At 42.0% G+C, this 12,605-nt stretch overlaps 1 protein-coding gene across 2 annotated transcripts in view; it reads right to left on the reverse strand.

Moving 5' to 3' along the window:
* The window catches only part of TMEM65 (transmembrane protein 65), a 66,488-nt gene extending 56,460 nt beyond the window's left edge, over positions 1-10,028 (reverse strand). Inside the window, exon 1 of one of the 2 annotated variants that reach the window (XM_034966564.3) lies at positions 9,153-10,028. In XM_034966564.3, the coding sequence (XP_034822455.1) occupies positions 9,153-9,456 (304 nt within the window). In that variant the 5' untranslated portion in view covers positions 9,457-10,028. The remainder of the gene's footprint in view (positions 1-9,152) is intronic. The other variant, XM_034966566.4, reaches the window with a different exon arrangement.
* Positions 10,029-12,605: the final 2,577 nt, after the last annotated feature.

Here is a 12,605-nt window from a genome sequence, read left to right on the forward strand (position 1 = left end):
CCTGTAATCCCAGAACTTTGGGAGGCAGAGACAGGTGGTTCACTTGAGGTCAGGAGTTCAACACAAGCCTGGCCAACATAGCGAAACCCTGTCTCTACTAAAAATACAAAAATCAGCCAGGCATGGTGGTGTACGCCTGTAGTACCAGCTACTCAGGAGGCTTAGTCATAAGAATCGCTTGAGCCCAGGAGGCGGAGGTTGCAGTGAGCCAAGATCATGCTATTGCACTCCAGCCTTGGTGATAGAGCAAGACTCTTGTCTCAAAATAAAAAAAAAAAAAAAATAGAAAAAATGCTAAGAGATTATAAAAGGTTTATGAAAATCCAATTTGTTTATAAGCTTTTAATAAAATTAGCTGTAGTTTTAGTATTGGTAATATACTAATACAAAAGTAAAATTTGGTTTTCTCTTTTGAACAAGAATTTTGTGTAGTATTAAGAAGAAAGAAAGAGTAAATGTGTTTGTTTACCTTTTAAGTAAACTGCAAAAAAAGAAAGAGGGGAGAGGAGAGACAGATTCCATCTCATGCTATCTTTATTAGGATTTCTGATTGTGTGGAAAATAGAGTCAATCCTCTAACGAAGAATAAATGGTTTTGCTTTTAAAAACCTTTTAATTACCACTTTGGCTAAAGGTATGACAATTATTTTACAGTGATCTTTGATCCTATTTTGATTAAGTGCTTTAAATCTTTGACAAATTTGATGCACTTCCAAAATCAAATTTCAAATTGAAAGTTAAGTCTTTTGACCTCAAACTAACTTTGGGACGTTACACAGAGGGTCCTTGCAGCATCCAAGAGAGAGATAATAAACAAGCTTATCTGGTAAGTTAAATTACATGGGAAGCATTGTCAAATAAGAAATGATGTTTAATCTTCTTTGAGTTACAGTTTATGGATATGTTACTAATATATAGTCCAAAATTGTATAAGCCTCCTAAAATTCTGGTGTGTCTTGGTATGTTATCAGTCCTAATTATGGTGATTATTTTAAATTAATTATTGTAGGCCACAGAAATAACCAAATTTTCTTGTCAATTTTGTCTTTAACCATGACCATTTTAAGTCATTTCCACAGTTAACTGCTTAATTCTGATGCATTTTCAACCAAGCAGCCTGTTCATTAATCCCCTACAACTGAATCTCCATAATACCTGACGCAGTCATCCATGTAAAACAAGAAGTATCAACAACTGCACAGATTCTTCCCCATTTAGCCAGTAGGTAATCTAGAGCAATTCTATTATCTAGTACAACTTTAGTAAGAGAATGTAAAGGATTTTGTTGTGCAACCATAGCCTTTGCAGTAGAATCTACTATAAAACCTATTATGAGGGATATTATCAAAGAAAGATCTTTAGTACAAGAGCTAGAGTCAAAAATCAATAATGTGACAGATGCAACTAGTTAGCTGAAAACACAAAAGAGAACAGTGATCCTTGAAATGTCTATCAAGATTAAACCCTGCTGAAAAGCAAAGGGAGGAAGTAAAAAGACAGGAAAAAGAAGAAAATTAAACACAATGGAAGAGTGACAATTGGCAGAAGTAAAATCAGACTTTAGAAACAATAACAGGATGTCACGAAGCAGACCTCCTTAAACAGCAGAAAAGAGTTTACCATAACTACAAGGAATGAATGAGAATAGAGTAGAAAAGTCTGAGAGCACTGAGGAGGAGGGAGGGGCAGACTAAGCCCAACACATTTCACTACCACTATGACAGAGTCTAAAAAGCATGCCAACTGAAACAGCAGTGTTCTGGAGGCATTTGGTGTAATGATTAGCATGTCTACAAATAGAAGTAACCTCAAAGAAACTTATTGTATTAAAATATAGTATATAAGGACTCTGACATCTGGTAGAAGCTAAATTATGCTCATTATATTTTTACTAAGGCAGATAAAAAATGCAATATGTTCAAATATTTTATCATCAAAAGCAATCAAAGTAAATGTCTCAGAGCTTAGGATAAATGATTGTGTTACCTACAGTCTTTTATCTACAAGAACCTCTTATTTACTCTTACCTCTTATTGTCTGTCTGAGGTAATTTTAATATATAACTACTTGTTTTTATGTGTTTTCCTTTACTTAAAGCAGACATAAACCTGTGAGTCAAAGACAAGGCTAGAGTCCTGTAAAGCTACATACTAACTAATTCAGATGACTTGGGCAAGATGCTAATAAAATCTACACTCAAGGATTTAGTCCCTATTTGTTCAAGTTATTTTATACCCAAACACACCAAAGGAAACCAGACAAGAGTGTGGTTATGCAAACTCATCACTACTTTTAGAAAAATGAAAACAATCTCCACTAATAATGGCAAAATATCACATCATCTCAAACTTTCAAGATCATGATCTGTAGTTCCACCTGACCCTCTGGATGACCCTATAAATTGCTGACTTTATATTACTTCAATTTTCCTATCCACAAATTTGATCATAAAAATTTGTCACAAATAAAAAATAGGCAATAAATGACTATTAAGGTGAAAAACAGCAAATTAATTACTGATAAATTAAACTATACATATAAGTGTTTGACTTACCTGGAAGCCATATTTCCCAAATTTCTAATATTTAGAATTTAGTCAAGAATTTAGAAGTGAAGAGACAACACAATCAAGGAAAACAATTACCCAAAAGTTTATTTAATAGAGAGGTGAAGAGTCTGATAAGGAATCACCTTTCTGTCCTCCTTTTAATTTCCCTTCCCTTGAATCTGAACTGGTTTTAGTGACTTGCTTGACCATTACATGCAGCAGAAATAATGTTCTGGAACTTCAAAAGCTAGGTCATAACAAGTCTGTGGTAGGATGAATAATGGCCCCCAAAGATATCCCACATTCTAATTCCCTAACCTGTATATATGTTACATTATATGGCAAAAAGAATTTTGCAAGTGTAATTAAATTAAGGATTTTGAGAGAGTGAGATTATCCTGGATTATCCAGGTAAAACCTAAATATAATCATGAGGGTTCTTATAATAGGGAGGCAAAAAGGTCAATGAGGGAGCAGAGATTTTAGTGATGTGTCCAGGAACCAAGGAATCCCAAAAGATGAAAGAAGCAAAGAACACATTCTGCCCTGGAGTCTCTAGAAGGACAGAGCCTTGCTGACACTTTGATTTTAGTCCTTTAAGACTTATTTTGGACTTTGTACTTTGACAACTCTAAGAGAATATGTTGTTTTATGCGACTGTATTTGTGGTGTTACAGCAGCAATAGAAAACTAATACAGGCCGGGCGTGGAGGTTCATGCCTGTAATCTCAGCACTTTGGGAGGCCGAGGCAGGAGGATTGCTTGAGGTCAGGAGTTCAAGACCAGCCTGGCCAACCTGGCAAAACCCCACCTCTACTAAAAATACAAAAATTAGCCAAGTGTGGTGGTGTGTGCCTGTAGTCTCAGCTACTCAGGGAGGCTGAAGCAGGAGAATCGCTTGAACCCAGGAGGCAGAGGTTGCAGTGAGCCAAGATCACACCACTGCACTCCAGACTGAGTGACAGCACGAGACTCCGTCTCAAAAAAGAGAAAGAAAACGAATACAAAGTCTTACAGCTTCTACCCAGCCCCCTTGGAACATTTTCTCTGGGATCCCTGACCTAAGTATTACAACCATGCTAACATTGTCATGCTGGTGAGGCCACATCCATCTCCTTGGGTCAACAGTTCCAGTTGAGGCCAGCCCTCCAGCCATCCACCAAAGTGACAGACACATAAACAAACCGATGTTGGACCTTCTGACCAGACCATCAGCCAGCCAAAGTTTATGTAATGACCTCCATAGATACCATAAGAAACAGCATCCAGCTGAGCCCTGCCTATATCCTTTTTTTTTCAATTTTATTTTTTTATTTCCTATGAACTCTGTACCTGCAACTGCCTATATTCTTGATCCACAAAATCATGAGCTATGATAGAAGGGTTGTTATTTGAAGTCACACGTAACTCTGGACATGTTATATGTAAGTGATGATTAAACACTGTTAAACAGCATATATGCCTTTCATAATGGAAAAAAAAAACTTTACTTGATTACTTGATTATCTGTCTTCTACTGGCAGTAATCCCTAGTAATAAGACCATTCCAACATACCCCATAACTCTAAAGAACTCAGAATTAAGCTTGCTGAAATATACTACTGTAATTAGGTTCTTTCCATATTGGTAAAATAACTGATTGTAGCAAAGCTTCATTTAACTGAGCCTAACTCAACTTATAGAAGCCCATGGCTCATCAGAGATCTCTCACTCCTCTTGCCTCAATTCATACTTCTTATCCACGTCCTTGTTCTTCCCCTCTTGCCGGGCCTAGGTGGGGCTATACTTCCCTTATTCCTTTTTACTATCTCAACAAAGGCACTCAAATATCTTTATTCACGTATCTTTATTTGCAGTATAAAATGTTTTTCTTGTCCTTTTTCTTATTGGACAAAAGCAAACTATTCCCAATCCATTCCAGAGGCTCATAGCTTAAAATAACTTATATTTAGGCTAGGCACGGTGCTCACAACTGTAATCCCGGGCACTTTGGAAGGCTAAGCTCGGTGGATCACCTGAGGTCAGGAGTTCGAGATGAACCTGGCCAACATGGTAAAACCCCACCTCTACTAAAAATACAAAACTTAGCCAGTCACAGTGGTGCATGTCTGTAATCCCAGCTTCTCAGGAGGCTGAGGCAGGAGAATCGCTTGAACCTGGGAGACGGAGTTGCACTGAGCCGAGATCGCACCACTGCACTCCACCCTGGGCAACAGAGTGAGACTCTGTCTCAAAAAATAAAAAAAAATTTAAGAAAAGAATTTCTATTTTCTCACATAATCCTGAGCAATGGGCTGAAAAAAAATAAGGATAATCTTGTTAAAGGTTCAAGATCTCTAGTGAACAGGGATTCCATAAGAAAGCCTAATTTATTTTTAAGTGTTCTAGATACTCAATTTAGTATAAGCTCTTTATCTTCCAGTCTTTCATTTTGTCAAAGTTCTCTTATGCTATATGGCAAGTTCTCAAAACAAAGCTCTTCACCCTACCTTAAACAATCACAAAAAATGGGGGACTACAAGATTAAAGTTTAGAATTATTTGGTTAATGTATACGGACGTAGATAAATGGTAAAAAATGTCAAAAGCACACAATTACCACTCATATAGAGTAATCAAAAAAATGCAAGCTAATTAAGACCTAACATTGATAGAAAAACTGCTCTGTTCACCTCAATACATCTTTTATTTGCTATATGTAAAAAGAATCTCATTTTTTAAATATCTTAAGTATACATATTATAACAAAAATATTCCCTAAGAGGCTCCCTTTTTCAAAACATATCTCTCATTGTACCTCTCCAATAGCCAGTTCTTGTCTCTCTGTGTAAACTCTCTGATGAGCATTAATTACACCACCTTAAATAATGTGGAAGCCAACCTCAAAGATGCACCTCCGATCATTCCCACTCCCTTGTATTCACACCTTGTGTAGTAATCTCCCACAATGTGTCAGGACAAAAGAGATGGACTGTCACTTCGAAGACTGCGTTTTAAAAGTCTGTGGCTTATAGCATACATATTATAACAAAAATATTCCCTAAGAGGCTCCTTTTTTCAAAACATATCTCTCATTGTACCTCTCCAATAGCCAGTTCTTGTCTCTCTGTGTAACTCTCTGATGAGCATTAATTACACCACCTTAAATAAGTGTGGAAGCCAGCCTCAAAGATGTACTCCCGATGATTCCCACTCCCTTGTATTCACACCTTCTGTAGTACTCTCCCACAATGTGTGAGGACAAAAGAGATGGGCTGTCACTACTAAGACTGTGTTATAAAAGTCTGTGGCTTCCAGCTTAGGTGCCCACAGGTGCTGTCTTGCAAACACACTCGCTCTCTCTTGCTCTCTTGCTCTCTCATCACTTGCTCTAGAGGAAACCCACTGCCATGTCATGAGAATACTCAGGCAGCCCTGTGGAGGACCACATGGGAGGGAATTGAGACATCCAGCCAACAGCCATGTGAATGAGACTTCTTGGAAATGGATCCTCCAGCCCCAGTTAAGACTTCAGATGATGCCACCCCAGCTGAGAGCTTGATTTCAACTTCTTAAGATCCTGGGCCAGAAATACTCAACTAAGATTCTATAGCATTCCTGAGCCTCAGAAATTATGAGTTAATACATGCTTGTTTTAAGCCACCGTGTTTTAGGATAATTTGTTATACCGCAAGGGATAACTAATACAATGAGCACTGTCTATCTTTCAATACCAAATTGCTATATTTTAAAAGCTTTAAAAAATAATTATAAATGGAAATATTAATTACAAAAATTGGGAAGAAAATTTGTTTTAAAAATTTTGGCTAACATTGAAAGGCCAGTGTAATAATGTCAGCCTGCCAGTACTACTTGTAAAAACATGAATAATGCTTTATCAGCAGAATATGGTCTGTTTCTGGAAGAAGAGAGATCAGGCTGAGCAGGTAAATTGAAGGCGCAACCTCAACTTTTTTTTAAATTGGGAAAGAAATTGGTTTGTAATTTTAAAAATCACAATATTCTATTTAACTATGATAAGATATCCCACACGGTCTGCCTTATCTATTACGAACTGATTCCAAAGCTTTATCTCATCACAGATTATATCACATGCCTACTGATAAACATATAAGAAAGATAAGGGCAAATGTGCCAAATTTCAACAGCAGATTCCACTGCCATATCAAAGCATGGATGATATTTTTTCAGTAACATTTCCATACCAAACCCAAAACACTTCATTAGTTTATACAAGCACCCTTTCCAAAGACACACAAGATTGCCTATGGCAAGAAATAGCCCTTTTAATAGAATTAATTTTGTTAGAAAGTACACTTAGTACACACACACAATACATTGGTTGAGTACTTCAAAACATTATTCAAAAAGCAACAATAAAAGAAAACATGGGAGTTTTTCATTTATCTGGCTGGAAAAAAAGTGTTGAATTCAGCAATGGAATGAGCTGTATGCATTCCCAACATAATAAAATCCCTTTTACCTTAATGATTAATGAATAAGGTAATTTCCTAAGTGATGATTCTAGTTATCTCCATAACTATATGTATTGATACTGAAAACAGTAAGTGAACACCAAGACTACATACACTAACAAAGCAGCAGCATCTGTGTCATTTGATTCATAGGACAATCATTTCGTCATCGACATCAGCAAAAATAGCTGATTTAAACTTTGATGTTCTTTAGCATATAAAGAGGAGAGATAAGCATCTGACTAACCATTGTTTCAAATATCCTTGACTGTTTCTCCTGAGCAAAGAAGACAATTTAAATTACTAATTTCTCTCTCATATTAGTAACATAACTAAGTTTAATTGATGCTAATGATCTCCATTGACTAAAGTGCTTAGGTCCTTTTCAGAATATTTAAAACCACGTTAAATTTAAAAATATTATCTTTATTAGGAAATGTAGCATTGCTACTGCAATACTGCTGGCATGTAAAAAATAATAATGTATGAGAAAAAAATTATTCAGTCACCTTGCAGGACATGTTTTTCAAGAACTGCCACAAAACTATATTCATAGGGCCCTCCAATCTTGTAACTTGTTGACAATGCAGAATTTCCAAGAAATTACTTGGAAAAGGTAAAATGTGTGTTCAAATAGTCTTGTCAGTGCAGAAAGATTCAAAAGTTAATGTTCTAGTACATGACTGACTATATTATTTTTCCAAGGAGCATATTTTCAGAATTGACTATTTTTAAACTGCATACTGAGTGCACACATAGATTACAAATGTGCTAGTGTTTCATTATGATTGCATATAACATCATGATTACACACTGAATAACGGAATTGATCGGATGTTACATTTTCCTGTAAAAGCACTGTGGGTAAACAATGTCTGGAATCAATCATCCACTATAAATTGGTCCACAATTTCCTGAACTGAGGGGGAAAAAATCTGATTAAAAGCCACAACTAAAACAAGTTTCTGAAGTAGTACAGATAACGTCCTGCTTACATGAGGTAGATAATTCTTTCCTCCATTCCTGCACATCAGCTAAAGATATACTTTCAAGTCTGGCAAATCAAATGGCATGATCCGAATCAATGTGCTCTACACTTTGGAATCTATGAGATGTTTATGTACCTACCAAGTTTAGAGAGGAGAGTAAACTTTTTTAAAACTTTCAAACACATCAGAATGTAATACAAACTGAAGCAATGTGTTTTGTTTACATAACTGTATTTAAGTGGCAGAAATATTTTAAGACATCCATTTTAGTCGTTTGCTCCTTTCGTCCTTTTTATTTTCTGAACTTTTAGCTTTTTCACCTAGACTCAAATTCTGACCTACCCCATTCTGGACTCCTTTTAGAAATATCCTATTTTAACATGCTAGTTTAAAAATCGTTTTGCTTTCATCATTCCAAATTACTTTTGAGCATCAGTCTGACTTTTACTACAGAGCCACAGATTTCCAAAAAATATACCTCCTTATTTATTTCATTCTTTCAACCTCTGGGAAAAACCAAAACTGGAGTTTAACTTGAATCTGTCTTTCCATTTCTGGAGAAAATGTTTCCTTTGGCTGCTGAAATTAACGCAATCAGACATGTGTGGAAACAAGCAGCTATGAGCATCCCTGACTTTCGAAGCTACACCCCTTCTTTTGGCTACCCACCCATACGTCTTCATTTGATAACCGTTCAAAAAGTTTCTTCCTGCCAGGCGGGTTTGCAGCACTTTCTCGGAGCAGGCACAGCATGCCACCTGCACGGGTGCACGCTCGCAAGAAAGCAGCAAGGGCTAAGGGACAGGAGGGCTGGGGAGGGGAGGCACGGGGCAAATCAAAACACAATCCCAACAGCGTTAACTGGCATTTTAGGCCGAGGCTCCGGATTCTGAGGCTGGGGAGGAAGTAGCTAGCGCTGGCCTCGGCTGCCTGGCACGACCCGCGCCCGTCCTACCTGCCCGGGGGAAACTCGGGCGGCGGAAAGTCTCCCCGCCCCCAGCCGTCCCAGGCCTAGGGCCAGACAGGCGAGGGGGGCGGAAGGGGGGCGGCGGCGGGGGTCCAAGATCCAGGGCCGCAGAGGGCTGGCGAGGAGAGGAGGGCGTCGGGGCCCCCGGGCTCGCCCCCCACCTGCCCCCCTTACCTTGGGCAATGGCAATAGACTCGAAGCGGTGCAGCTCTTTGAGCAGGCAGCTCCTCTCCGTGGAGTGCAGGCTGTAGATGAAGTCGCGCGCGCCCTGCGCCGTGTTCAGCGCCTCCATGGGCTCCTTCTTGGGGTGCGTGCCCAGCCGCCTGGGGCCGCCCGGCAAGCCGCCGGGGGGCGCGAGCGCTAGCAGCCCCCGCCCGCAGCAGCACCAGGACGGCGGGCGGGGCGCGGCGGCGGCGGCCGGGCCCGACCTCAGGCTGCGCGCGGTCCGGCTCCTCAGCAGCGGCAGCAGCCGGGACATGGCGAGCTGAGGAGCTGGGACCCCCGCGGCCGTCCGGGAAGGCGGTTTCTGGCGCGGCTGAGGCGAGAAGGAGCTGGGCTCAGCTCGACCCCGCCCCGAGGTCCTCCTGCCAGGCAGCCGAGGCGCCGGGCACCATGCACTCCGCGGGCCCGCGCGGCTCTCGCCTCCTGTTCCGTCCCCACTTCCTTTCCAAAAGGCCCGCGGCGGCTCCCGCCCCTCCGATGGGAAAAACTTTCTCTGAGACGGCCGGGCCCGGACAGCGCCCGGAGAGGGCGGGCGGTCGGTGCGGGCGGGCGCCTCCCGGCTGAGGTGGAGCGGCGCGGGCGGGCGGGGCGGGCTAGTGTGTGTCTCTGTCAGTCTGATCTTCCAGAGGATGAGTCAGCCACGCACCGCCCTCCTCCAGCGCCGCCCTACTCTCCCGCCAGCTTTCTCACCCTCTAGCCTCCCCACGTCCCCACTCTGTAAGGTTCCCGAGCCCTCAAAGCAGCCGCGATCCCGAGCCGCAGCCGCCGCCGCCGCCGCTACCCCTAGCGGCAGCAGAAGTGGGAACGGGGCGGGGCGAAAGGGGAAGAAGGTGCGGGGGGGGGGGAGGTGTGTGAGCGAGGCTGCGCAGGCGCAGTCTGCAGGCTCTCGGGCCGCCCTCCCTCCTAGGGGAGGAGCGCGCACACGCGTCCCCTCCCGCGCTGGTGCGTGAAGGTGGAAGGAGGTAGGGTGCGCCACCCTGTGCTGGCGTTAAATCTACAGATCGGAATAGGGAAAACGAGCTCTGAACCCCTCGCCCGCCAGGGTAGTACTGCTGCCACCCGGCCCCCAACCTGGGGCCAAGCCCACATCTGGAGCTTGTTCTGAAAGGTGCCCCGGCGTGCGGCCCCGCTCTGGACAGGCGGAGAGCTGCGCTGCCACCCCAGCCCCGACGGGATCACGGCGCTCTGCTCCGGAACGAAGCGCCCCAGCTGCGCCCTTCGCCAAGTCAGCGCCCACCGCCGCTTCGGCCGAGCAGGCCGGCTCTAATGCAGTCGCTCTGGGCGCCCCAAAGAGAAAGCGAAGCCAGTTCCACCCCTGCCCAAGGAGGGTCTGAGACTGAGCCCTTGACACGAGAACAGTCCTCCCCGTTCAGATTCCAGCAGCTGGCATGCAAATTGTTAATGCTAGAGGCAGAGGCAAGAATGTCATAGACCTTTCCTAGTGGTTGCTTGTAATTTTTTTGTCTCTGTGCTAAAGCGGGAAGAATAATTTGATTGTCCACGATTTCCCCTGATTCAGGTCCTAGGCATCTTTCAAGGCCCAGGTGAAAGGTCTCCTACTTCATTAAGCTGTCCCTAATCTCTTCTAAGGGAGGAGATCTCTGCTTTATCTGAACCTGTCTAATGACGCTTAGGCACCCTTAGAGAATAAATCCACTTAATAAATCTGCTCGAGCGTAATCAAGATCTAAATCCCATCCTTATCATAAACAGTGCTGCACTCAGCCCGGAAACTTGTAGGTAGTAAATGTGCTACATGTAAGTAGAATATTAAACTGAATAATGGAGGATTGTTACCACTAAAGCCTCCTACTTCTCTAACTCTGGTTCTCAAAGTGTGTCCCAGAGCTTCTTAGACATGAGAAATAGTGGACCCCACTTCACACCTCCTGAATCAGAACGTAGGCATTGGACCCCGTCATGTGGGTTTTAACAAGCCCTCCAGTAATAACACACACGAAAGCTTGAGAAACACTGATGTCTCTTAAACATGGAAAGGAATCGCTTCTTTTTTCAATTCCAAGGTGATGCCTCTGTGATGTAATAACAACAATTAAGAATGCTCTCTGTGGAAATGAAAGCTTTTTGAGTGCATAAAGTATATCTTCCTTGTCTTTGAAACCCCCTTCATTCCCTAGTGTGCACTGGAATCCTCTGCAGAGTTATTTCAGTCTCAGGCTCATGGGAGTACCACCCCATCCCCCCACAATTTCCTACCCCCAAGATATTCTGATTCACTGGGGTGGATCACAGGCCCCAGGCCTGGGAAGTAAGGTTTGAAAAAAGTTCTTCAGTAAGAACCCATTCCCAACCACCTCCAGAATAGTAGTTTAGTGTGTAGACTCCAGAGACAGACTGCGGAAAGTTCGATCCCTGGATCAACCATCTCCTAACTATGTGTTAGTATTAGATTGTTATAGTAGTGATCCCCAATGAACTACACCTTCTATTATCCGCTCCGTTGTGTAGTCCACCTCTACATTGACTGTGGGCTTGGCTATTTGACTTGTTTTGGTCAATAAATAGGAGGAAATCATAAACGTGATATGATACATGTTTGCTCATTGGGGGTTGCTGTAATGCTTTTGCTATATTACTATAGAATATTTAATTCTATTATAAAACAAGAGAAACTAAAATGTAGAAGCAAGTCACTTATGAGAAAGGTTACACATAGAATGAATGGATATGGGTTGAACATAGATAAAAAGGATGGAACAAATGAAAATGCTGCTTTAGATAGAGGCAGAAAGACAAAGTGGACTTTTAAGTATTAATAAGGTACAGATCATACTATCTTCAGATTGACAGCCATGTCATCCCTAAATTGCACACCTACTGGTAACACCCATTGTAACGCTATTATGGCCTCATGTAATCTCTTCCCAAGAAAAGCAGATAAACCCCCAGCTACAAAGCCAACTAATGCCAGCTACCATTATAACCAGACACACTTGCCCCTCAGCTCTGTAACAGAACAGACATATGTTGAGCCCAGGCCCCTTCAGTCTGTTGAGTCACCTTACTTACTCTCCAGTCTGGTGCTTGTAGCCACACTATGTGCTGAGAAGACTGGATGGTGGAGAGGGATAAGACATGAGAACATTGCATTAAACAGAATTTAGGTGCTATGGTCGTTCAGCCTATCCTAAGCTTATTAATCTACCCTATCTCTTTCCCCTTGCTTCTCACTCTGTTTTATGTTGGTTGGTAAACTCTTCTGGTTATTATTGCTGCTCTTTGGGTAGACACATTATGCCAAAACTTAGTAGTTTAATTAGCCAATTTATTTTGCTCTTAATTTTGAGGCTCAGAAATTTGGGAAGAACTTACTTGGACAGTTATTTTATTGGAGTCGTTTATGTAGTATCAATCAGATTTCAACACAACTGCTGTCATTTGAAA

Source organism: Pan paniscus, chromosome 7, assembly GCF_029289425.2.
Source record: "Pan paniscus chromosome 7, NHGRI_mPanPan1-v2.0_pri, whole genome shotgun sequence".
Taxonomy (NCBI): domain Eukaryota; kingdom Metazoa; phylum Chordata; class Mammalia; order Primates; family Hominidae; genus Pan; species Pan paniscus.